The sequence below is a fragment of the Polyodon spathula genome, chromosome 25 (assembly GCF_017654505.1).
Source record: "Polyodon spathula isolate WHYD16114869_AA chromosome 25, ASM1765450v1, whole genome shotgun sequence".
NCBI lineage: Eukaryota > Metazoa > Chordata > Actinopteri > Acipenseriformes > Polyodontidae > Polyodon > Polyodon spathula.
In genome coordinates this window covers 8295534-8319904 of record NC_054558.1, presented here as the reverse complement: position 1 = coordinate 8319904, position 24371 = coordinate 8295534, and the positions used below count along the sequence as shown (strand labels likewise).

Sequence of the window (24371 nt, the reverse complement as noted above, 5' to 3'; positions counted from 1 at the left end):
TGTGTTAAGGGGTTCTCTTTCTGTATCGTTACCCACTGCTGAAAGGATATACTGAGAAGGGCAGGGTGGACTGAGCCAGCACTTCAAATAGGATGAGCTGATTTACTGAATAACAATACCTGATGAAACCAGCATTTGGTTCAAATTTCTATCCAAAGAAAGTCTTGCTTCTAACCCTGCACACCCAGCTGATAAATGTGGGGCACAGGTGCGTTTTAATTAGACTTGTGAGACAGATGAGCATAAACGCTTCTGCGGTAAAAAAAACTTCCTGAAATTACTCCTGTACCAAATCTTTTAGCCAACCACTTTCTTTCTTTTAATAGGACAGCTTTGAGGAGGAGGACAGCAGTTCCGTTTTTTAATGAGCTGCAGCAAGGCTCTCTAGTTTATCAACACCTGTTGAGATGAAGCAGTGCACCGTTTTCAGAGGAGTTTTACTGTAATTTGAACAGCAGCTAGAGAGCAAGTTGGCTCAGTTGTAGGGGTGCTTACTGGAGATTAAACGTTAAGCCAACTAACAGCACTCTCTTAGAGGCCACTGTTCATGCCACAAGTGGTCTCTGGATAAACCAAGCACTTAACCAACACTGTCAATTCTGCTCTGTTAAAAAGCAACTTTTCTTCAAACCAGCAGCTAAACAAGCGTGTCCAATCCAATTCGCCTTCATGTATCAAAATACAACATACCCCTCTGCTCCAAAGAGCCCTCAGCACCGCTGGGTTGGTATCTAAATATCCATCTGTTTTTGTTGCATCTCAGATTTGCCTTTTTGGCTGCTGGTTGACGATGATATTCCCTCGTCTTGCAGCACACGATCCGGTGAGCGGTCGTGAGCGAGTTTTTCCTGGGTACATTGTGTACCAGTCTGTTTCACACCGACCCACCTGGAGTGCAGCGTCGGCTTCAATCTTTCCAAGACATTGAGGTTTAACTGATACAAATAATGAAAGTTGTTGAAGCTGACAGCCTGGGATCCTTCAAGAAGCTGCTTGATGAGATTCCGGGATCAATAAGCTACTAACAACCAAACAAGCAAGATGGGCCGAATGGCCTCTTTTCGTTTGTAAACTTAAGATCCAAACACTGGTTAGAACATTAAAACTAGGGTGAATTAACATTCCAAAAATACAAACTCTGCAACAGAGCTTGTCTGCTTCATAAGTATGTTAAAAAAAAACAAAAAAAAAACAGCCAAGTAGGTAATCAATAAAACCCAAGACAGAGTTTGGTTGAACTGAGACACCCAGTGGCGCTTTGTGTGGCATGAAGGAGAGCCAAGTCCTTCAAGAAGTGGGTTGCCTATAAATGTAAAATATATTACCGCGATTAGTGATCCAGAGAGATGTTCTGTTGTGCTGGTAATGGCATGGCTTGGAAATCAGCCAGTTCCCAGTATGTATAGTGGTGTTATTACAGCATGTAAAACCACAGTGATAGTATAGTGCTGGCTCAGCTTCATTGCTCAGTGCTGTAGTGGATTGTATGTTTTCTTTCATTGTATGTTTCATGCTGGTTTGTCTTTATATGACAATGAATAATAAATCACAAGAAGAGTCAAATTCCACACACACCCCTTGCCCTAGTTCAGAGGGAATTGTGAATTCACTTTAGATGGCGATCCATGTTAAAAAAGTATAAACTACAGCAAAAGGATTTACTACACACACACACACACACACAGAAGGACACCTTGGCAATTAGTCTGAATAATGCCAGTGGAAGCTTTGATTGCAGACGAGGCTCTTGGATGAAGCAGACTCCTGAATACCGGCTGCTTACTGAAACACAACGCGCACACAGTAGGTTTCTTTTGTCACTTTTCCTTTGAACTGTTCAACACTATATACAAAAATGAAAGCTGTTATTACTCCACAGAACTTTGGAATTTAGAATGGAATGCACTCAAGGACAACGGGATGCAGACAAGGACAAGTCAAGAACTGTCAGGGACCCGAAGGTCTTGGGAAGAACCAGATTAAAAGAACCTATTGAGAAACAGCATTGTATTTTAGATAGAGCGTTGCCAGGGTTTCTCGTTTGTTACGCTATCTAAAAGCAGGAGAGCTGATGCATTTTCATGGGATTTTCTTTACATGCATGGACCGTGTGCATGTATAGTGTGTGCAGCCAGATTAAAGCTATAGTACATAATGGCTTATCACACTCTGTGCTTAAGATATGAAATAAATAAAAACACTTAAGGATAAAGCGATCAGCTTTTAAATTTACAAGAGGGTATTTTAAGAGTGTTAATATTTATTCCACCATATCCAGAGAAATAAAAAAAAATGCACTAATTTAAAAAAAAAAAAAAAAAAAGGTACATTGTGCTATGCTATAAGGTAGCCTCACACAATCAATGACCCCTTTAGAACACCACTTTTCACACTGTGATCGAACACTTACCGCCTTGGTGCACTGGACCTCCTTCCCCAGCAGCCAGTTGAGCTCCAGGTGCCCCTCCCCCTGGTAGCATGACTGCAGGCGCTCCTTGATGCGGGCGTTGATGTTCTTGATAGAGAAGACGCAGAGGGCAGAGTCGTCCGGGGGATGGTGGTACTGCTTCTGACCTTTGGAGAAGACTGTGAACAGAACATCATCCTCGGCCGAGATGTTGAGGGAGGCAGCCAGGACCGCGCCAGGCTTGGAGAGGTAGGCGGCCTGCAGCAGGCGGTACTCCACGCCGTTCCTCACACAGCCCACCGGCAGAGACACGTAGGAGTGGAACTTGTTGTCGTCCTTGCAGAGCCTCACAATGCGCGAGGTGTAGAAGAGATCACTGGCAGAGGCTCCAGAGGAGACGCCCTCGGGGGTCTCCGGCTGGACCGTGAGGAAATAGACAAAGTTGCCACTGGCAAAGCCGTAGATGTAGAAGATGTCAAAGTTGGAGACCAGGGCCAGGGTGTCTGACGGGATCTTGATGAGCGAGGACAAAAAGTCACTGTGCAGCTCATAGTCCAGCATGTCCGAGGACTCGTAATCCTTGGGCAGTTTGCGGCTAGATATGGTTGGGAAGTAGTCCTGCTTGCCGTCCACTGCCGTGCCGATAAAGAGCGTGGCGTCCTCACCATGCGAGGGCACAATCACGCCGTACATGGTACCCGTCTGGTTGACGCTTGACAAGTAGTGCTCCTTCTTGTGGGAGAGCTCCGTCAGGATGAAGAGGTCATCCAAGCGCAGGAGTTTGCAAACTCCCTGGTAGAGGCTTCCACAGGCTAGGAGGCGGTTCTGGGAGTAGTCAATGAGAAGCAGCTTGTTGACATTGTTGGTGAGCGTCAGGGGTTCGGTGCAGGGCTGGACAATCAGGGGAGGGTAGCACGATTTGTTGTCATCCTCTGGCCCTGTACTGTGGGACACCAGAAGGGTTAGGTTGCCAGACAGCTTGTAGACCCAGTTGACAGCACCAATGTATAGCGTCCCAGTCTTCTGGTGAACTGTCAAGTGGTTGAATGTCCAGTCCCGGTTCTTTGTGTGGAAGGTGCTGATGGGCTGGCTAGAAGAATATTCGGGGGACAGTACAATCAAGAGGAGAAGGCTGACCCCCAGTGACCAGAACCCCTGTATTGAGGGGCAAAGAAAAATCCTGTGGAAATCCTTCCTGGTTTCCATGATGGAGGGGGGGGGGGGGGGGGGGGGGGGGGAGAAAAAAGAAAGAAACTTTCTACAAGTCTCCACAAAGCTTTTCCTGGTCTTGATTCAAGGGTCTTCACATGGTTCTAAAACAAAAAGGAAAAAAAAATAAATAAAAAACAGTTAGTCAGTACAGTAAGCAAGAATACCAGTACAAACTCTTGTATTCTCAATTAGAAAAAATATTAAAAGCAAGATGGGAAAGATTACTCCTTTCACTTCCTCTCAATGCTCTGGGTTTACATGGGTTTCTGACCCTGTGATCCCTCGATGTGAGAGACACAGAGATTGGGTCTGATAAGAGACAATACAAGGAAACATTAAGAGTGCGTTCATCTGTGAACACCGGAGGAGGTGCTGGGTATGATTAAGCAAACAGGGCACAGAAAAGAATCACGTAGTAACTATGAATTGAAGGCATACATGAGCAGACTCACTTGCTCTTGATGAATGAGTCTCGTATGCCAGAGAAACTGTACTGTAAGCTGTGACTAGGACTCAAGAGATGAACCACACAATGCAAACACTATCTTTTGTTCCATTAAAAGAGATAGCAGAAATTGTGACAATAAGCAGACATACAAAGCAGTTTTAGGTTAGGGAAAACTAAACCCAGTAGGGAACCATGAGATATTTAAATCCATGACTTTCAAAACTCAATAAATTATAAATTCAGAGTAACACAATATTGAGTCAAGGAGATCAGTTGAAACTTTTGTTGATTTGAGTTATATTTGTAGTTCTGATGAGATATTAGAAAGCAGGAGGGCGAAAAAACAATGTACGGTCTCTATCAACAGGATATGTATACATCAGACAAATTATTTAATTCTCCTTTGCAGAGATGCATAGATCTTTCCCCATGTGTCATAAATCAAGAAGTAAAAAAGAGAAATGCACCATGTCTGAGGGAGCGAGTGCTCCAGTTAATTATCCCAGCCTTTGTTCAGAGGTCTGGGTCTTATAACCAGAACACAGCAAGAGCAAATGGGAAAACTGGTACTTCTCTGTTTTTCAGCCTCTGTATTGAGGTGTTCAAATATATGATCCCAATCTGTTAATTAGTCTGCAAAAAAGAGATGTGTCTTTTTTTTTCTTCCTAAATGACAGAATCCGGAAGGAAGGAATAATTTCCAGTACAGCAATCATTTTAAAATTAATCAGTTTGTCATTAGGGATGTGGGTCTAAACCCTTTGTGAAAATGCAACTAAAGCAAAAGCGATTCTTCATTTATGTTATTAGCATATTTTATGCAAAGCCGATTTAAGAACCTAATTATGCAAACTAGCCATTCTAGAAAAAAAAAAAAAAAAACATCAGTTCAAAAACACAGGGACTGAGGGACCAGCATGGCTAGCGGAATGGGACAATGTATTAAACAAAGCACAGACCAAAATTAGTAAAGAAAGGCCAAACAAGCCAAGACTTAGAAACGCTATACCAAATCTGTCAGGTGACTCAAGGTCATAGTCACAAAGCATTCACGCCCATGCTAAGTTTGCACCATGTTCTGTTAAAAGGAGCAAAATAATATGTAACAACCAAGGAGCATGTCGAGTTTTATTAGAATATTTGCAATTTACAGCTTATTTAAAAAAAAAAAAAAAAAAAAAACATAGGATAAATGCTCTACTATAACCTGTCCTTTTCCGAATGAGGATGTCCCTTGCTGACCTGAGCACAGGTGCAGTGTCCAGGTCTGGCAGCACTGTTTAGCTCCTGCTTCTGCAGTTTAATATTTCTGTTTTCTCTTGTACAGTCAGCCTGAGCCAGAAAGGACTTGGTCACATAGAGTGCCTCATAAAATTCAAACTGTTGCTGGAATAGAAGAATGGCACAAGAAAGGCAGAGCATGCTAAGTGACTGGTGACCTTTTATCCAGACACTTTACCCCAGATTCGATTATATTTAAATGTATCCGTCCTCTCTGGGGTTAAATATGGACCAGCTTGAATGCAGAGTAGTATTTTTATGCACCTGCACTTAGGAATATTGATCTTGTACAGTTTTGGTGCAATGCATTGTTCTGAACTGGCGTCAGTGAGATCACGGCTGTGTTACCAGGTCCCAACTGGAAGAACATGAGGGAAATAGAGGGCTTCATCTGAACCTTTTCTTTAATGGATTAAACAGAGCATGCACACAGTCTTGTGTTGCCTCCAGTACAACTAGCATACTTTATGTTAAAGATTAAAAACGTTAACATAAAAATGAAGTGCAAAGATGTTTGATGGAATTGCCAATTGAAGGGAGAGGTCTCTTTACATTTTCAGATTCCAGTCTCTTTGATGCAGTGGACAGTGACGTCAGAGGTTCACCAAAGATCCCAGTCAATCCTTTGATAAAAAGCAGCCCCCAGCTGGCACCCAAAGCCACTTTGCCCAGTGTTGCCTTCCTGGTTAACCAAGCCCTGAAAGCAATGCAAGATTCTATGCCTGAATGCCCCGGGCACACATTGCTCTCCGGAGCTTGGCAGAGGCATGGTGGCTGGCACCAGCAAGGTACCGGAAGGTAGAGAGGACTGACAGCTGTGCATGTGAAGCTTACTGTACAGATGTATAAACTGAACCGAGAATATAAAGGATACGGCAATGGATTTTAGGTTTGCCATTGGTGCAGCACAGCATGGTAGAGGTCTCAGCTGGTCTAATGGACTGCCCCATTTAGAGATTTAAGAGACCCTCAAAAGCTCTATAGACCACAGTGCCCTCAAAAATGAGTTTGTCTGTCCAAAACCCCTTATTAAAATCTAATACTACTTTCTTGAGTTCCTTATCGCACCCCCTTTTCATTACCCAATATAAAGCAGGCTTGAGTTGTCTGAAAAATATGCCAGGTAAGAAACTTGCTCACATCACCGTTCTGCATCATATTTGTGGACAAACCTTTCTGAATGTAAGAAGCTGACTCAGCTGGAATGCTCGTTTCATTTGCACATAGTGTACAATTTACTGTGACTCAGCTTGTAGTTTACAATACATTTGTAATAACATTTTTATTTTTATTTTTTTTACTGTCAATGACATTGCAAAAATTCGTCACGCATCGGTCTTATTAAGCTCTGTGGACAATGCTGCCAAATAAAACCTAACTGATGAATTCCAATGCTGGCGGCAGCATATTATTTAACAGCCTTCAGACAGCAGTCACAACTCACTGGTGTGATAGGCGGAATCGTCCCTCTGCAAGATAAAGCTGGGAGGCATCATTCCCAATGCCAGAGCAATCTGACCAGGGCATGTGAAGGACGAGGATAAACCAATGGACTTGGCTTGATTATCATGGACCTGTATTTTATCTGCAATGAGGATTTCAATATATTTCCAGCTCCAGTGACTCCAGCGGGAGAAGAAATTGGGGAGGGAGGGGGGGGGGGGGGGGGCACACTATTAAAGAAGAAACAAAGACAATAGGCCATTAAGAACAATCTGAAAATTAGTTTCACTGCTAGATGTAACTGGTGATTTTAAAAAATGATATATAACAAATTCTCTTCTACAAAGAGAGGCGATTTTTTTATTTGAAAAAGAGCAGTGCACATGAGGTTAGTCAATTAGTCTTTGTTCCTTCGATTGACCTTCTCAGAGAGAGATAATAAAAGGCTCTCAGCATCTCAGGGATATTTATAATACCTTTTGTCTCTGTGTGAATTATACTGAAAGTGCACTCGTTCATGTTTTAAAGTTCAATCTGCTATTTTAGACCCAACCTTTCTAGTTACAGGATGGATCCTCAAGCTGCTTTTGTTACAGAACATTCATTTGTTAGTTTTTTCAGGAAAAAAATCGAACCTTTTTCCTCCAAGCACTGGCAGCTGTGCGAGTGGTTCTTTTCTGCTCGACTTCTAATATCCTGTCTTGCAAACTAATTTTCTACGAGAATTGTATAAGCAGCCAACTTCAGTTCCCAAAAGCCTACTTCACGCTCAAGGGCTTGCTCTTATACTCTTAAGATCTTCTGAAGCCACACATACCACCTAATGACACCGGAGTCCAATGAACCCCAAGAGGCCACGTTTCCTCATGCGTGGGTCCATCCCGTGCTCAAGCACTCTGCCAATGCAAATTAGATTTTTGTAATTACACGCCAATTTTATGACAGTTCCCAATTTGCCATGTGTAATCTAAATAAACTCAATCTCTACAGAATGCTACATGCTTGCAGTGCACCCCAAGCAAATTGAAGGAAATGACTGACAGCTGGGATCCGAGGCTTCTTCCGCCATGTAGACGCATGTGATACCAACATGCTTTCCCCTGGTTTACAGGAAACACACACCAAGCCTTGAGTGGGATCCAGACAGTCGTTATCAACAGGGATGGCAAAGCCAGGCTCTTTATCTGTGGCGATCCTCGGCTGGAATAATTCTAGCTGACACATGAGCTGCCATTAGATCAGCATGATGAACTTGTTCACAAATTACACTCTGCTCTGCATATGAGCTCAGGAAGCGGGGTAATGCATCAACAGCAGGGATGGAGATCCTGCCAGCCCTCCCAGGCTTTATACCGTATTCAGTACCATGTTTAACAGGGACCTGAACTTCTGACCTACAGCAGGATCATCACAATTACACCTCCACAATCCGATGAACTCAATTACACAAGCAGTTATCTGTATGTGAAAAAGTGACAACAGTAGCTACACTTGCCTCCACTAAGTCCCACTACAGCAGATGATGGCCAACATTTGAGAATGGATTCAATATTGAAGATCTTTATTTCTTCTGGTTTCTAGTCCTTAACCCCAACCACTAGACCACCTTGCGTCCATGTCAAACACTCAGCGATCTGGACCCAGTACACATATATCCTGGACAAAGCAGTTCAGTCTGATTTAGTCAGCTGGCTATAATTACAATTTATTATAAATATTATTATTTTGTTTAATTTTTTTACACACTACTTATGTTTTATTCCGCTTTTTTAAAAATTTTTAAACCCACAGGTCAAAATAAAAAATAGAAAGTCAAGCTGCAAACAAACTCAGTGTTCATTAAAGCCTGTGACTCATCGAAGACAAAAAAAAAAAAAAAAAACTATATAAAAAAACATGTTGCCTACTTGAAAGACTAGTCTGCTTTTAAATAAATATTAAGCAGAGCGCTGAATTACCATTTTGCTTCGCTGGCCGATGCAGTCCCTGGAGAGATCAGGACATAATTTTAATTCTGATGTCTGTGGCGTGTGTTTTTTTTTGTCTCGAAAGACTCATTTAGTCAGTCAATTCCATGACAAGCTTGCCTAGGTGGGGGGGTTGTCTTTTCTCATTTCGGCTGTCTGTCAAGCACCGAGCAGGTTGCCATTAGTGTTATTTCGTAAATCTGAATTATGAGTAAAAGTGAAAAAAAAAAAAAATTAAAAAAGATGTCAAGCCCATACAAGCTCTAATGTTATTAAGTGTAATTCTTAGCTCTGTATTGAAGCTGCATAACAAACAGCTGGAGGCCTGACTACATTATTTCTGTACAATGTATTTATATATAACCAGTTATTAAAGCAACCAGCAAATGGGTTTCATCTTATCACTTTATCCATTTGTATTTCTTTTCAGTTAACGCTGCAGGACACATCACGCAGCACTGCATGTTTTTCTCTGGATGCTGAAACTTTACTTACCCCCCCTTGAAACGATTTTTCAAGCACAAATTTAACTGGAAACCGCAAGATAAACCCTTTGCTGCATTGCATCCAGTATTTATTACAGGATTTTGTCAATTATTTCCATGATATTGTTTGTTTCTCATTAACACGGCAACTGTAAAGAAGACGTGCTGCTGCTTAGTAAATGCAGGCAGTCCCTAAAACTGACACTGAAACCCACAGACCCGTGAAATCATTGTACAACCTGCAAAATAAAAATGCAAGATCACCGTGTGGCTGATGGAAAAACTGAAGCTGGTCATTACCAACATATAACTGTATGTGCACTCCATTCATTGATCGGTTCTTCTAATTCATATCATTTTAAATTTACCAATGCCGTGGTTTTCCTTCACTGATTCAAAACATAATTTTTATCATTTTGGTCAAATTAATCAAGGAAGGGGGATACCCCGAACACTGCACCCCCTCGCTCCTCTGCAGCAAATAATCTGGACCAGCATTCCAGCTGATGAAACTTGGGACCTATCTGTGTAACCAATGTCACTAAGGACCTTGCAAAAAAATAAAATAAGACAACTCGTTTAGGGCGCCTTTTAAGGATCTCTCTCTCTATATATATTATATATATATATATATCTATATATCTATATATATTATATATATCTCTCTCTCTCTCTCAATACATAACAATACAAGGATTAATATTGTACATATCATGATCTGTGTATCACTGTATACACTGCATGATGTTTAGCTTATTGGCACCTTTGCTGTCTAGGGACTTGATTTTAATCCATCCGAAGAATGCCCTGTCCTGTGGGGGAGGGTGCAGGCCCAATAAAACTCAGCATGCCCCTCACTCCCTGACTGGCACACAAACAGAGACATCATTATTTGGATTAGCATGATGGGCAGGGTGGTTTTTTTGGGGTTTTTTTTTTGGTTTTTTTAACAGTTCTGCCAAAGCAAACTACAGAATCTAGTACTTTACATAACGACGTGCTGCAGGCCTATCATTACCACCAATCAGCTTAAACCCCTTTGTTTATTTTGCCCCCGCTGTGCGGCTCTCCAAGCTCCTCACAGCCCCTACAGCAAAGTACCTTCCACCTGCGACCTCAGCACAGAGCTACCAACGACCCTGCAGACTACACTCCTGCAATCCAGGGCTGAACCCTCCACCTGCGATCTCAGCACAGAGCTACCAACGACCCTGCAGACTACACTCCTGCAATCCAGGGCTGAACCCTCCACCTGCGATCTCAGCACAGAGCTACCAACGACCCTGCAGACTACACTCCTGCAATCCAGCGCTGAACCCTCCACCTGCGATCTCAGCACAGAGCTACCAACGACCCTGCAGACTACACTCCTGCAATCCAGCGCTGAACCCTCCACCTGCGATCTCAGCACAGAGCTACCAACGACCCTGCAGACTACACTCCTGCAATCCAGCGCTGAACCCTCCACCTACGATCTCAACACAGAGCTACCAACGACCCTGCAGACTACACTCCTGCAATCCAGCAACTAAGCTTCTTGAGCTCCTTTCACACTACATTCTTACAATCTGACCACAGAGCACCTTATTTTAGTTTCCACACTATGGCCCAGCACTCTAACCACTGAGCTACCCACTACCTTCCACACTGCAGCCCAGCACTCTAACCACTTTGCTCTGGTGCTTGAACCCACTTTCATATGGGCTGCATTCCAGTGGTACAAGTAAGAAGCTTGTATGCAAGGTATGCATGACTGCACATGGCCAGAGAGAGCAATGGCACTTTGCATTTCGCTGTTTGTGCAACACTCAGCCTTTATCCTGAACAGCAGCCATCACTGAGAAACTATTTCCCACTCACATGCTGGGCCAGCAACAGCTCGCACTTCATGTAAAAATCAATTAGAAGCCATTGCAATTAAATCAGCAAGCTTTCCATCCACAGTTGTTTGTGTAACGTTTTCTGTAAACAAAACCAAAAAGGTGACAGGGTGCTGCGTCAGCAATGCCTAAACAGATCTGGTACAGCAGCTAAACTGAGACAACGAGACACAGGCAGTCTGCAAAGGGCTTCTAGGCTCACAAACCATCTTCAGGAAATACTGCAATACTGTATTAACTGCACTATAAGTGTTTTGAGCTTTTTCTACTGCACAGAACATACAGTAGTTTAGCAATATCTTTGTTACAACTCCATTCTAATTTGTTTACTTGAACCAATTTATGTGGAATGGGCCTCCAGGACCGGGATTGGACACCCCTAGTTTAACCTGGTGTTTGAAAGAGATGGCACCAGAAAGTGACAAGATAAAAGAGAAAGAAATCAAATTAAAATGAATAATTAAACATAGAAAAGCAGTTTCTGATGTGTTTTCCAAAGCTGTCGATGCAGCACTGGACCCTGTGGACTATTAATAGTCAGGAATCACTGTCTCTTTGTGGGATGCATTCTTTAATTGCTTTACAAATTAACTTTCCCCAAGCCTGCCAAAGTAAGCCACATTTAATTCCTAAATGAAGTGTGTGTTTGCGCTGGGGAAGGAGGGAGAAGGGGGCATAAAACTCACTGGATTCTAGATTGACCCTTACAGCCACCTGGCTTGGTGTGATTTAACACCAGTCAACAGCCCTGCCATGTGGGGCTGGCTAAACCACTGTGTTTATCAAGTTAGTAACAGTAACCGAGAAAGGAGAGAGTTTGAAAGAATCTCCACGACTCCCAGTCAGCATTCTTCCCAAGAGTCATGCTCTGCGGGAACTGAAACTCCCTGAAGACCCCCAGGAGCAACCACCACAAAGGGCTATCATTTATCAACATGAAAAGTCACCCAAACATGCACAGCTATTTATTACACTTGCCTCCAATTGCCCCCCAACACACACACACACACACACACTCCACACACACACACACACACAGAGTATCCAGTGGCCTGTTTCAGTGCTATATCTGTAATCTGTTACATATGTTTTCAGAGTCCAATCAGAAACCCCCCAACCCCTGTTTCTTTCATTAAGGGCCATTTCTTCATGTCACATAAGAGGGAAACCATAAAAAAAATTAGAGAAGAATAACTAGCAGGAAGTATGATAGAAGAATTAGCTGAAACCATGTTCTTTTTTTTATTGCATTTATGTTTAAAATGCACAGTACAGACACACTTTACAAAGAATAACAGGTATTACCATGTAGAGATTTTACAGTTAAACAAGGAGATTACTTTCAAAGAATGGAACGCTTTAGAAAAAAATCTGTTCTTAAAATGGGGTCAGTGCCCTTTTCATGTAGCTATACCTTTACTTCAAGCACCAAATCGCACTGAGATGCAGAGAAAATCAGTTTGAATGCACTCTATCTTCATTATAGGGCTCTTACGTCTAACACTAGCTCTAACATACTTACTGCTGCTATTTACTAGCTCACACTCACATTAAAAGCCCATTAAATCACCATTTAAACAAGACTCAACCCACTTACACTGCATAGAATGTCTGCTTCCTAAAGACTGCGCTGGAAATGCGAGACTCGCTTTCAGGAAAAGGAGAAGCCCACAATGACCAGTATAATTGCATCAGTGGTGATAAAACACAACCGAATCAAGTCTGCTGCTTGTTCCTTTATCCAATATCTAGCTATCAGAGTAGAAAGCAATACTAATGGGGATATATGCTGTGTTATATTCAGATCAGAATTAAAGATGTGTCACATGCCTGTCTGTCATAGTTGCTGCTAAGTTAAAGGTCTGGTATTTGCAGCTGCTGTTTAATGCAGTAACGTCTTATTTTGTGTGCTAGAAATAAGCTTTTTATTGTCATGCAATTACCCATATCTTGACGCTCACTTACATGCTAGTGGACAGGCAATAAATACACAATAGAGGCGGGCAGCCAATTTTCCATGCTGTATGTACTTGTCAGTTGTGTATGATTATTTATATTGGTAGATTCCTTCTCTAAAACACAGACGAAGTAAAAACACAGCTGTTTAAAACAATGTTCTGGAATATTTCTATTATGGTTACATTTCCATATTGCACACTTACTGACTCTTAACAGGTAACTGAATGTCAATGACAGGGTAATTGCATGTCAAATGGCTTCTGCTATGCATGATAAGAGCTGTGTTTGATATTGTAGAGTTTCACTAGGGTATCCTGTTTTTTGTCTGGGCAGCTTATTTATTTAACTGGGAATCTAAACTACATTTGTGGGGTTTGTTTTTCTTCTGAAACCACAACACGGCCCCCATGTCAGACACGGTCCTGTTTGTTCTTGACAAAAGGCGTTGGCCCCAGCAACCTTAAACTGTAATTTGCTGTTTTAGTTTCTGCAGCAGTTTTTAAATAAGCCCAGGGCAAGGGAGCTGTATACACAACATGAAAAACTGGAAGGCCAGTGGAAACAACTCCCTCCAGGATGTTGATACAACAGGTAGTTCAGTCACTTGAAAAGCACCAGGATCAGCAGCTGAGATGCTGCCCCTGGGTAGCTGGGATCTACCCTACTTCACTCTTTACTTTGTACAACGGGGCAGGAAAGCTGACTTGACAAAAAACACATACTGAATAGCCAGTCATGAACAGCATGCCTAGCACAGACCTCACAACAGAATATCATGGGTGTTAAGCCAAACAAACAATGCTCGGTTTGTCACATGAACTTACAAGAACTGCCTTCCTTCTGAAGTCTACTGCATTGAACAGGGCTGCTCGTAATCCCTGTATCTAGGTTATAAATTATAAAAAGAAAACTGATACTTAGAGTTTTGATATACAATATTCACTAATTCACAGAAATCTAAAAGTCAACAAATATCAGCAAAAGAGTAAAGTTTGCTGTTATGGGTAGATCTAAATATGCAGTGGGACAAAGGAAGTTCAGAGTTAGTGGATGTGGTGCATGATGGGAAGCCTGGGCTTGGCACACCTGACTCAAGGATTCCAGTGAGAGGTCAAAGTTTATTCTGGGAAAGCCAGCCTGCCGAAGTCATGGTTTCCTGTCTGGCATGCGAGAAATATTTACAGGACAAAGTACAGGATGGAAATGAGGTTTCCTGGAAGCAACGGAACACCACTGTACTCTCGTCATTCCCACAAATAGATTGATTGAGCATTAGCATGCTGCAGCAGTAGAGACTGTTTTAACTGAGGGGATGTCCGCAGAATGATGCTGCACTTCGACTGAGCTGTGGAGGTTTGCAAACTACAGCAGAACTTATTGCAAGGCACGATGCTGCAAAAGAGTTCAATCTGCTGCGGCACCATCAAATGACCAGGGTAATGCCCTTGCTGAATCGATGGTGCCACTCATTTTAACAAAAGTGAAATTAATGACAAATTTTACAGAGCTGTGAAACTTCTATATTAAAGATATTGTCAGCACTGTATGCTGAGAAGATGCAGGAGTGGATCTCCACACAGCCAAGTCTGTTACAATCAGTCCCACACTCGTCTGTCGTCATCTATACAACTAGAACAATGCAATACTGCGGAAAGGAAAAGGCATCCGTTTCATGTATGCAGTGCTGATGTTGGGGAAATAAACCCCTTTACTGCCAGTCCTTGTGGCGGCCACCTTCCTTCCCAGTCACGCCGAGGGATGCAGGGTTTAGCATTGCACACAGCTGGCCCGTGAAGTCACGGCCGCTCTTTGTGCTGTATTGCAGCATGAGAAATATTTACCAGGACAAAGTACACTATTGTATTTATGGGGTTTCCCTCAGGGCAAAAGTCACCGGAACCATTAAACAAAATTCTTTCTTGTGTTTTATGCATTCATCAGGGCTGGCCGGCATCTTTGAACAGGGATTGTTTAAGTCAGGTGGATGGATTGCAGGCAGAGTAAACATGTTTGGCCAGGGCTCATGGTTTCTCAACAACAAAAACAGCCTGTATTCCAGCTCCCAGTTCAACGCATGTGTGCCGGCTTATTATTCTGCTTGGGAGACATATGGGGAGGGTGCTAAAAAGGCTCAGGCAAAGTGTAATACTGGAGTGAAAATTTGCTAGTAGCATATTAGGGAAATTATTAAAATATCTTTTTAGCATTTGAGAAATGTAGCCAAACGTAGACGAATTATTTCTGTATCTGACGCTGAGAGACAAATGCATGCCTTTGTTTCATCTAGAATTGATTATATTAATGCACTTTTTTCTGGTATCCCAAAACGTGTGATATTCTGATTGTAGCTTGCTCAGAATACCGCCGCTAGAATTCTGACTACATCCAGGAAAAGTGAACATATTACCCCTGTTTTGGCTTCTTTACACTGGCTCCCTGTGCAGTATAGAATTGATTTTAAGATTTTGCTGTTAACTTACAAGGCCCTGAATGGATTAGCGCCTCGTTATTTGCAGGAGTTACTGACCCCGTATCTTCCAAACCGCACTCTGAGATCACAAGATACAGGGATGCTGGTTATTCCTAGGGTCAACAAAAGCAACTTGGGAGGTAGGGCATTTGCTTGTAGTGCTCTGAAATTATGAAATGCTCTGCCTTTGTTTGTCAGGGAATCTGGAACTGTTACAGTTTAGTCAACACTACAGAGTTTAGCAGGTGTGTGCTTCACACCTGTTCATGATGCCACACACAAGTTTGTCGGAGTACCGTTTGAATGAGCACACAAAGGCAGCAGGGAACGCATTGTACTGTACTGTCGCACAGCGCTATACACACAGTCAGGTGGATTTGAGCAAATAAATCCAGGCTCTGTTATTATAATATAAAAAGCCCTCTCCCAGTCCCTCTTTCACTCTCCCTTATTCCTTCTCCACCCACCCTGTTTTGCTGTTCTGTTTCTCCTCCACCATTATAAATAAACAAGCCTTCACTCAGAAAGCACACAGGATGAACTGGTGCACAGCACTGGTGTTCCCTTCTATAAGGTGTTGTTCTGTATAATTTATCAGTTGTGCAATGGGTGTGTAACTATAGCTTTTGTAAGCTGCTTCCCTACACAGTTGGAGCCAGGTTTACATAATGTATAGGTGGCAGGCTCTGGTTTATCTAGATCGTTATACAACCTGGAACTGGCTAATTAGTGCAATTTGAGGGAATTTGTACTTGCACTTCAAAAGATCTTATTTGACCCATATCTTTGTTTTTCTTTTTTGTATTACAAACAAAGAGCTTCTTGGAGTGTTTTATTTACACTGACTGGTCGTACTCAAGGGGTGGGTACCGACTTTGATAACAGACCCCTTTAATGTACTAAAAACTGCCACAACAAGGTCCAGAAAACATGCCAAACTGACACTGATAGTGAGCATTTCCTTGGAACATGCAAAACACAAGCAGAAGAAAAAAAAATGTACAGATGGTACTCCAGTATATCAAGACCAAAGCTACAGAGAAAGGAAGCTGGACTCTTCAAAAGGGAAGGTTTAAATCTTTACCCCGTCCGACAGCGTGACATTGAACAACCCATCAAACCATCACTTTGTTCTCTACAACGCTGCTGCTATTTTTGGTTCGCCTGCTTGCCTGCCTGCCTGCCTGCCTGCCTGTCAGGGGCACTGTGCTTTACTACAGCAGTGATGTCTAAGAGGGTTTGCTCTGGCTCCAGAGCTTGTTCAATGCCAAGTGGTTTGATGAGGTCAAGAAAGGGTCACCGTGACTCCACCCCGCTGCATCCTTCTCGCTTCCACAAGCAAAGCAACAGAACCCAGTCAAGCCCACCATCTCCACTGGCAGCCCCTACAGACGTTGACGTTATTAATTAAAACAGCTTCTGAATAATGCATTGCTAAGAAGACCTGTCTCTTCATCACCTGAATTCTAGAAGTATCAGCAGCCCTCCCCAAAGACAACAATACACTTGGAAATGAGACAAGGTTACCTCTCACTGTTCAGCAACGCTACCTTTGGGTGCTATTATTTCACACAAAAAATGGGACCTGCCTGCAAGGTAGCTAATTCTGGAAAGCACACAGGTCCAAAACAAATATACACCTGACACATCATTCCGGGAACAACAATTTATTAGTCATTTTTTATTCATTCTCTGTGTGGTTACAACCCACAGTCTCCACAAAATATCCCAGACAGGTTCCCATGGGAAACACAAATGCAATAACATTTTTAATTTAATTTATCTCTAATAAAAGTTTACCATGGGATTTTTACAATGCTTTTTTCTATGGTTATAATAGGCATTTACCACAGTTTACTCTGGTTTATAATATTTTTTAATACGCTTTACTGTATTTCTTTGTGCTTTACAATGCTTATTTATGATTTAGTACACTTGGAATGCCCTACTATGGGAACACGTTGTACAAAAATGTTTTAAAAAATAAATAAACTAATAAAAAACACATGCATCTGTGCAGCTATATCAATAGGCATTTGAAATGTCTCCAAGATATGTTTTAGGGTTACTATCTCAACCCTGTCCAATCCCTTACATTAGCTTTGAGATAAGCACACCAACTGTTGAGATTTTAAACCCAACAAATCGCTCGCTATCAGCGTGGCTGCTGTATATCTGGTGTTTGCACACAAACCTTTACTTCATCAGTGCGGTGGTCACCATGGGAACAGGGGTAGGGCAGGTGTCCAGCTAGACCAGGAGGCAGTGCTGAGGATGAACACTGGCACAGGGGGTGGAGGGGTGGGGTGTCAGAACCATGTGGCGCAGAAGTGTGGTGCAGGCAGCGGAGTCTGTGCCCTGCCATGGGTGGCACCCTGCTGCCCCTCCTGCGCTCATCTGTTCTGTGCAGCTGCCCTGCTCCCTTTGTGATGTCGCCAGCACTGGCTCTCCCTTTTGTCTGTTCGTTTATTGTTACTACCGCTGAACAAAACGCACTTCCTCTGTGACACCAAGCTAATTGATTATTAATGATTCATATGCTAATTGACTTTCACATTAAGGATGGCCCCCTCAAACAAAAACTGGTTGAATGCAGTGTCTCGAATCCAAAAGACTGACACTGAATTTAAGGGGGTTAATACAAACAAACACACACACACAAAGTTATAATGTAAGAAAAGAAGAACTGAAAGGTTGCCAGACACCAATCGTGAAGCTGATTAAATGCTGGCCGCTTCCCAATGCACAGATATCCAACAGTCCTTGGAAGACACGACTATTTTGGGAGTACAGAGAAAAAAAAGCCAGGTTGAAAAAGGTTTTCTAAAAAGAAACAGAAACATTTTCATTCATTAATTCAGCTCATACTTCCTTTCTTATTCCTGGGGCGCTCTGGTATTCATTGAAGAACCCACTTGAGTTGGCAAACATGAAATCTGTTCCTAGGTCTGCTAATCTACAGTTGGCACAAACTCCGTGCTTACAACCCCCTCCCCTCTCTTCTCTCTTCAAGCACTATAGACTGAGTGGAGCCTCCAGACAACTTTTGCCTGTAAAACTATCCTTCATAATCTGCAATGGAGGCTGAAATCCTTGCAGTGCTAGTTTTATAATGCAGTGGAGAATCCAAAAGCTATTAATACAGAATACATGGTTTAAGTGCATTTAATAAACTTCAAAATAAAGCCCACATTAGAAATACAAAACGAAGCCAGTCTTTTTTCTGGATCTTCTCTTGCTGAGACTCTCTTTAAATAATAAAATTACAAGTTATGCAATATAGCATTGATGGTTTTTGAAAACATCAACTGCATTTTAATACGGAGCTGATGGCAGTTTAAAAACTGCAGAGCTTATTACATGCACCCCTGTGTGTTTACACAGCCTCAGACAGCGAGGGCTTCCTCCTTCCCCAGGCTGTGCTTTCAGTTGACAAGCCTTGTCCTATCGTTAAAAACAACTCCCTCTCATAAGAACTGCCCTCTGCTGTATCAGCATGCGACACAATCCCCAGCCACCCACCACTCTGAATCCTTGAAAAGAGAACTGCACGAATCAGAGTCCTGCATTAAGAGTGCTAAAGAGAGGAAATCAGGACACGCTGCTCTTAACACTAACCCCACTGCAAGAGCAGGTAAACATCCTCAAGCCTTCTGCTTCAGAAGGAGACCTTAGCAATGCACACGTTAACAGCTATTATTACTAGACAGTTCTGCCTAGCATTCTATAGGCGGATGCATGCACAAAACATGTGCCTTGTTCCATTCGGGAATTTTACATGCGGTTTCATCGTCTTCCTTACTTAGCAAGCACTATCACAGGTTAATCAAATCTTCCCCGGCTTGCGGCACATAAATCGAACCTGTCTACCGCCATATAGAGCACTCGGCTCACAGACAGACCATCACGCGGCAGGGGCTAACAGATAGGCATTTCGGCTGTGACACTGAGTTATGAGATGCACTCGGGCACGGTATTGAAATGATAGCGCACAAGCCGTCAGTGCGGGCAGAAAAGCATGGGAAAGCCCAATGCCAGAACAAGGGACCACGCTGCCTGTATACAAACACCACAATGCTTTAGCTTTCTATGGGATGACAATGCCAGAGTTCTTTCAGAGACCCCCTTATGAATAAAAAAAAAATCCTGGCATGCTCTAAATGAGTCCAATCTAATCATCAGGCAGCACTTTTCACCCCTCTACTCTGTATAGAGCACAGTGTACATTACACAAGTACAATTAAGATCTTCAGAGGAGTGCAGAGCAGCACTGTACAGGGAGCAGAGACTCCTCATTCCACCGCATTGATCAGCTAGGTCTTCTGGCAGTGCCATGCAAATCTGTCAAAGATTTGAATACTGCAGACAGCAAGACAAAGAACATGTGAACGCTTTTAAAATAGTGAATCAAAGAGCACTGGATTTCAACGAGTCTGTCTGCTCCCCTAGTGAGGATCGTTGATAACTCCATATAGTGTTAAGGACACCAAGATTCCTCAATAGCTGCTCCTTACTACATCAGGGATGAAAAAAGACTCCTATTGCATAACCAGGTTTAGCTACGAGCTTGATTAGCTATAGTGTATAAGTAACAAGCTCAGACAAGTCTTATTAAACTCAAAGTAAAATCAGGAATGGATCAAACTGCTATGCAATGGGAGTCTCATTGCCATCTACAGAATCCAGAAGACTACCCACATGTCAAATGAACTGACCATCAATGAACTGACCTCACTGTTATTTACTTTGTCACAGTTTCTGATTCATCAAATAACACTTGAGAAATAAACATCTACCTTATGCATCTTTCTTCAGTAATTTTTGTGTTTATTTTAAGCGTTTCAGATTATACTTTAGAAGCTCCAAAAAAGGGTTACTAAAAAAAAAAAAAAAAAAAAAAAAACTTTACAGCTTATGAATACTAAAATGTGACATCAATACCAGCTAGAAACTGGCATTTAAATAAATATTTACAATACATTACATATTTGTTCAGATAAATAAAATCAATTCAATGTTTAGTGCTACCTTGGTTACACTTAATGAGTTCTGTGTCGTGCAGATGAACAAACTGGGAAGAAGAGGTTTTCCTTACCCAACCTCTCTCTCCCTCCCTCCAGGTTTGAGAATAAAAGAAGCAGGAAAATGAACATGTCCCCACAGCTCCTGAACACAATAGCTTTTAACAACCTCTGTAATGAACTGACAAACAAATCAATAGATTAGCATCACAGCGCTTTGAGATAAAGACTGTAAATCCAGGGTGGTCATTTGAATAAAAGTAGAACCGTCTGGTTAATAGGATAAGAATTTTATCAGTATCTCTGTGTAAGGGAAAAAAAAACCCTGAGCCCCAGCTTCTTTGAACGCTTTTATTTCTGAATTGAATGAATCTGAATTGCTCACACTGTTTGAAGCATGTGGCTTAGATGTTTTAGCAGAGGATAGTTTGAAGCTCATAGGGTTGATCAGAGTGATTTCCACCAGCCCGATGTCATTAACCTCATTGATTAACCATCCACCCGGTACATGAGCTATAATATACAGTATGTGCTTCCAGTATCTGAGCTGTCTAGCACTGCATTTTGTTTTAAGCGTTAAAGAAATACCAGGGCAAACAGATTTAAACAAAGTACACAGAGACCTCCCAAGCAATGCTAAAGGCATTCTGAGTGTTGGTTTACAGAAGGGTAAAAGCACAGTAAATGACCCACTTATTTGCACATGTGTCAGATACTGCATGTCAACAGTAAAACTATAGAACATGCACCATGCTCAATGACCTCAACAAAAAACAAATTCTTAAAGAAAAAGTACAAAGAAGAAATGATCCTGCCGTTAATCATTCATAATATTTACATTGCACCTTCCCAGGATGAAGCCAGCACAAGAGGATTTACTGGGTAATACAAATAACTAAGTTAAATGTATAATTTTAGTAATAATAATAATAATAATAATAATAATAATAATAATAATAAAATTAAAAAAGGACAGAATGCGATTTAAGTAAAAAGTAGTTTTTTTTTGGTTTTTTTTTTGGGGGGGGGGGTTAACAAAAAAGGTAAGCACAAGACATAGTAGTAATATTTTCATTAAATCGAAGTGTTAATTGTGATTTGTTTGTTTTTTTGCCCCAAATTGAATTGCCAAATTATTATCAGGAGCAGGCTCATGTAATGCCAAATGAACTGCGATCGTCTTTGTTGAAAAGTCTCCCTCATCTTTATACCCGCCTCTCTATCGATCTGTAATAAACCTGTGTTTGGATGAGCTACAGGGGTAACAGCACTGGAGGTCCAAGATCAAGCTGCTGTTTATTTTAGAATAATGTACTGTGTGTCCGTGTGCCAGGGTCAAACTACTGTTTAAATATGTGACAACAGGCTAAGTTAATGAAGTGCAGGTGGGGTCACGGTGAAAAAGCCAGGAGTTTAGTGAATAAACAGCACACTTAATATGCACTCCTCCATACACGACAGATGGAAATTGTTTTGATGCAAATGGCTGGCAATTTTCTCTTTAAAAGGCATTTATTATGCACAGCGCTCATGACAGAGAGTAAACTGCCGAACCGCTCTCTCTCTCTCTGCACGGGAAAACGAAGATTTGTGGATGCATCTGCTAGTCCAGAGTCGTGGACAGATGAGCAGCCTGCATTGTGCTCTGGGGAGCTGGAAAACTAAATTATCTGCACCAGACGACAATACATCAGTTTGAACTTTTCAGACACCGGATCTTGTATAGCGCTGGACCTAATGCCCAGACGCACAGCTCGAACATCAGAGGCATTGGCCTGGACACCTCATGCTTTCAACAACACAGTGTAACACAGCCATGTTCGACTGCATGGTAAAATGTTTCCTGGGTGTCAGTTTAACTATAGCCTTCCAGTTTTAACCTTGCTGTGCATTGAACAGACAGCAGAACTTGTTGTCTTACTAGTTAGTTTACATTTTCTAAAGGTTGAAAACTCTCTAGCCTCTGAACTACCACTTATGCCAGCAGAATGCTCTGCTGCAGCTTGCGAGAATTAATATCCATATCATTATCAATCTGGATAACATTTTAAACTGAAGCGTTTCTACCGAGTTTACACACAGGGTTGTAAAGACTCCTGCTATACAGCAGTTTCACCATTTCCAGTGTAGCGGTCACAAGCGCAAGTGTGTTAAACGTATAGTAAAACAAGGAATGGATCAAACTGCTATGCAATGGGAGTCTTATTTCCATCCCAGGAATATACTGGCCTCAGCCTTCCTAAACTATATTAAAACCATTAGACCCACTATACCTTAAAATCTGGGTCTAAGCACATATCTGTTGAAGGGCCAAGCAGAGTTAGAAAGAAGACTGATTCAGTGCCTGCTACTAATGGAAACTACCAACATGTTAAACTTGGATCACCACAAATCAGATCTGTGCACATGCAGGCGGATACTGCATCCCGAGTTTAAGTACAGTACACAGTCCATTCATTAAATAGAATACAAACTGGCACTCTATATAGACACACTGTATTAAAAGCCCCCTTATAAATTGTTAATACAATTTCCACTTGGATGACTGTCACAGAACAAAAACACGTCTGCTATATATATATATATATATATATATATATATATATATATTATATATATATATATATATACACACACACACACACATTGACACTCTCGTATTACCACAAACACGATAGCCGGTCAAATAATAGAATTGGACTGTTCTGTACGTATCAGTGCGGTTTGCAATTTGCAGATTAGAGTGAATAATAATAATAATAATAATAATAATAATAATAATAATAATAATAACAACAACAATAATAGTCTAATACGAACATCCCAAAGTAGTATACTGTACAGTTCAAATAAAACGGAAGAAATAAAACACACAGGCGAAAGTTCTTAAATAAATACAACTTCATACCAGTACAGTACTAACACATTGCACTGTGACGCGCTATCGGTTCTAGTAACAATATTTAATGGAACGACCAGTAGCCTGCATTAACCGAGTTCGTTCACCAAACAAAATGCCTCTTAAGGCAAAATAGTTATGCATGTATCCTGGTGTGTACATATACATTCCACTTGCACTTACTTACCGAAGTACCAAGACGTTGTTGTGTTTGGTGTCAAAATGTGGTTGAGTGCTTGTTTGAGCTAAATATATTTTCTAATTAAATCCACGCCGAATTAGAATTCCAAATCTAAATCTGGCGTTGCTGTTGCCCGTTCTCGTGTCCGTCCTGCTTCCCAGCAGATTCTCCAGTCCGGTGCGATTCGTTAGATGTACCGTTTCATTCCAGCGATTGATTACAGGGGTGCTTCGTGTTTCTTGTCCTTTTTTAATGAATACTTTGACGTAGCCGGGTTAGATATTTAACATTCCGTCAGTTTAACAGTCCCCTTGTATTTATTTCGGTCTGTCATCAGCGGTTTCTCGTTCCAGGTTTACGCCACAGCCTCTCCGCTACGCAATCTCAAACACGCTGAAATACACACGCGTGTCCCGTCTACCCAGCAAGACTAACACGGTCAACCACACCGCTCGCAGTACAGTCCGTACAGCGCACCGATTAAACCCAACCCCCAAAACATTAGCATACGATTCATTTGCATGCCGTCAGCGGGTTTAACAGGGTCATAGACAGACACTGTTGGCTTTCATGCTAGCTGCAGGTAGTTGCCTTTGCAAAAAACCTCGCCGCATATTTATAAATCTTCTTCGGCGCATGTATTAATCCTGTATTCATATATCGCACACAGGTGCGCCCCCCACCCCATATATAATATACCTGCTTAGTTTACCAATTC

The 24371-nt window shown here is 41.8% G+C and overlaps 1 protein-coding gene across 1 annotated transcript in view; it reads right to left on the bottom strand.

Moving 5' to 3' along the window:
• LOC121299702 (plexin-A2-like) overlaps positions 1-24097 on the bottom strand; it is a 151815-nt gene extending 127718 nt beyond the window's left edge. The window contains exons 1-2 of the mRNA XM_041227639.1: positions 23660-24097; positions 2411-3720 (exon numbers count right to left, since the gene is read on the bottom strand). Coding sequence (XP_041083573.1) covers positions 2411-3613 — 1203 coding nt within the window. The 5' untranslated portion in view covers positions 3614-3720; positions 23660-24097. The remainder of the gene's footprint in view (positions 1-2410; positions 3721-23659) is intronic.
• Positions 24098-24371: the final 274 nt, after the last annotated feature.